General features: G+C 48.2%; 1 protein-coding gene across 1 annotated transcript in view; it reads right to left on the bottom strand.

Moving 5' to 3' along the window:
* TOR3A (torsin family 3 member A) overlaps positions 1–2,601 on the bottom strand; it is an 8,177-nt gene extending 5,576 nt beyond the window's left edge. Inside the window, exons 1-2 of the mRNA XM_010167200.2 lie at positions 2,540–2,601; positions 2,432–2,440 (exon numbers count right to left, since the gene is read on the bottom strand). Coding sequence (XP_010165502.2) covers positions 2,432–2,440; positions 2,540–2,601 — 71 coding nt within the window. The remainder of the gene's footprint in view (positions 1–2,431; positions 2,441–2,539) is intronic.
* Between the last annotated feature and the right edge of the window lie 247 nt (positions 2,602–2,848).

Below are 2,848 nucleotides of genomic sequence, written 5' to 3' on the forward strand. Positions count from 1 at the left end.
GAGCCGTGATCTCACTTCCTGGCTGCCTGCAATTGGAGTCGCTGGGAGAAAGCTGTGGGGTGGCGTCACCGCCATGGCCTCCTGCCCACCCGTCCCCTGTCCCACGCACCGGGACCCCGCTCCTGCCAGCGCCGCGCTGCCAAACCCGACCCTCTTCCCTCCCCAAAGGAGGCACCGGACACAAACCCGCTCTGTTCTGCACAAAACTCGGGAGCCTGTCCTCTCCCCACGTCCTGCCAGCCCTTGCTGGGAGGGGGAGGTGAGGCGAGCTGGAGAGATGCCCCAGGCCGCTCACCGGCACCAGCCCACTCACGCCAAGCTGCACTGCTGCAGCTCTCCTTCTGGCCTCCACACCAGGAAAAGCTGCAGCACTAACACCAAATCCCCGGGGAAGGCAAATAATCTGCTTTTTAAGTAGCCCAGTGGTCCAGCTAAAGTTTTGCTGCCTTGGAAGTTGTTGTTCATTGGGGTCATTTCCAAGGGGACATAAAAGTAACAGGCATAAAGAAGGGAGCAGGAGGCAGCGGGTGAGTCAGACAGGGAGCTGCACTCTGCTGCCCGGGGTGTATTTGCTGCCTGCTGTGCTATGAGTCCAGTTCAGCCATTAAAAAAACCCTAGGACAAACAGCTTTGTGACTGGCTCTGGGACGGGCTGGCTGTGTGACTCACTGCCCCCAAGAAGTGTTGCTGTTTACACCAGTGCATCTTCACACACCAGTACATCCAAATGCTGACATGTAGGGTGGCCTCCACTCCAGCAGCCAGGAAAAAAAACCAAAACATTCAGATCATCACCAAACCACCACAAAATGGCTAATGAGAACTGAGGTACAACTCATCACCACCATTAAGCTCACCACCAACAACGAGTTTTCTCCAGCAAGTTTCTCCAACAAGCTGTAAAGCCTGTCCTGTACGGGGAAGCAGCAGGCACAGGTAGGGCTGGCTGCCCATGCTTTGGCAGATTGTAGGACCCCATGCAAAGCTTGGCTTTGATTTTGGAAGCAGGTGCACTTCAGCCCTTCAAAGCACAACCAGCAAGTGCTGCCATGCTAAGTACACAAACTCAGCTGTGTGAGGGAGATAAAAAGCGGTTAAGTCTCATATAACTTGCATTTTACCTTAAGCTGAACCCACTGCTGGCTCACTGTCAGAGACCAACACCTCTACAAGTTACTGAGCATCAGCACAGGTCCACCCACAACTGATCCTAACTGAGATGAGGCCAAGATGCTTTAGACATGGAAAGAATGAAGGTCAGAAAAATAAAAACAAGGAGGACACTGAATGTAATTCACCCAGCCTGGCAATCCACTCCTTCAGGTGGATGGGGCGTGGGATCCAGCACCCAGAAGACATGGAGTGGAGCACATCACCATCTACAGGAGGCTATATAAATTACCCATCAGCATTAAAGACACTGGTATTAACATCATTGCCCTCTCCAGCTTCAAAAATAAACAGTGAGGCTAAAACCTTACCACTGGCTGCAATAATCATAGAATGATTCTATCAGTTGTAATAACTTACACAGAACTAAAACCTGTGCACATTAAAAAAATATGATTAAAAATCAAACTCACTGTAGCCATAGCAAATTAAACTGCTCACAGCAAATTAAACTGCCTTTCTGAAAACTAGCTGAAGCATCTGAAGCATTTATATATATTTATAAAAAAAAAAATCATAGCTGTAACACTTAAACTCTGCCCTCCCAGAGTGAAGAGAGCATAAAAGGCACAGACTTCATAAAAAATAGATGCTTCCATATGCCAAAGGAAAAAAGTTTGAGAAAGCAAATTCTGAAAGATAAAACAACTGACTGTCCAACACCACACCAGCTCCACGGTACTACGGCGTAACTCCTGGGATGTCAGCTTCACTTAAACACGGCACATCGTAAGAGCTAGAGGGGAAAATAAAGCAGTTATTAAACAACCTGCCAACTATACCTTCTCTGACCTGGCTCCGAGGTTAAAAACATCCCTGAAGTGCAGGGGAAGAAATAAAAATCCACCCCCCTGAATAATTCAGTTCCCTTTGCAGAACCTCAGGGAGGAAATTATCCCCACGGACTAGAAGGGAAGCTGCAGGATGTTGGATAAAATCTTAATGCCCTCCCCTTGCTCATACCTGACGTGGGAAGGAGGGGCTCAAAGCAGAGCAGGCAGTGCCCTGGGACAGCTCGCTGGGATTACATCCCTCTCTTTTGCTTGTTTCCTCTGCTGAATCTCACCCACACACTCTAGTATTTGCTAATCTTCAGCCGAGAGCCTGGCAGGAAGAGGTGTAGCTGAAGGGATCTGCATGGCCCCAGAGATGGTTCTAGGACGCAGGGCTTTTCACCTCACAGCTGTTATTCCAAAGCAGTCCTGATGAGCAGCAACCACCTGATTAAAAATCCATGATCTCAGGTCCAGTTGGGTCTTACAGGTAACACCTAGAAAGAAAGAAAAATCAGCACCACGAAAATGTGGTTATGCCTGGCTTATTCAGCACCCCTAACACAACCTGGTACAAGCAAACACCCAGAGGGAACCTTGCAATCAGGATTTTATACTCCAGGCTGTACCCGTTGGACAGGGAAATGCCAACATCCATCTTTTTATGGTTTTTCCACAGCCACAGATGAACTCTGGCAGAAGGCAGCAGGAGGAGTTGGGGACACTGGGGAGTCTCTCCCCCTCCTCCCTTTAGTTTCCCCCAAAAAAAGTCCTGTCCTCAGTCTTAAAAATATTGAAAGACTCCACAAAGAAAAAACAATGGAGCACCAGTCCCAAACTTGGGAGATATGAACTAAGTAATTCTTTTAATTTCTAATTTTTAGAATTGATACAAATTCCTAGGG

The sequence above is a fragment of the Antrostomus carolinensis genome, unplaced genomic scaffold (assembly GCF_000700745.2).
Source record: "Antrostomus carolinensis isolate BGI_N321 unplaced genomic scaffold, ASM70074v2 scaffold17534, whole genome shotgun sequence".
NCBI lineage: Eukaryota > Metazoa > Chordata > Aves > Caprimulgiformes > Caprimulgidae > Antrostomus > Antrostomus carolinensis.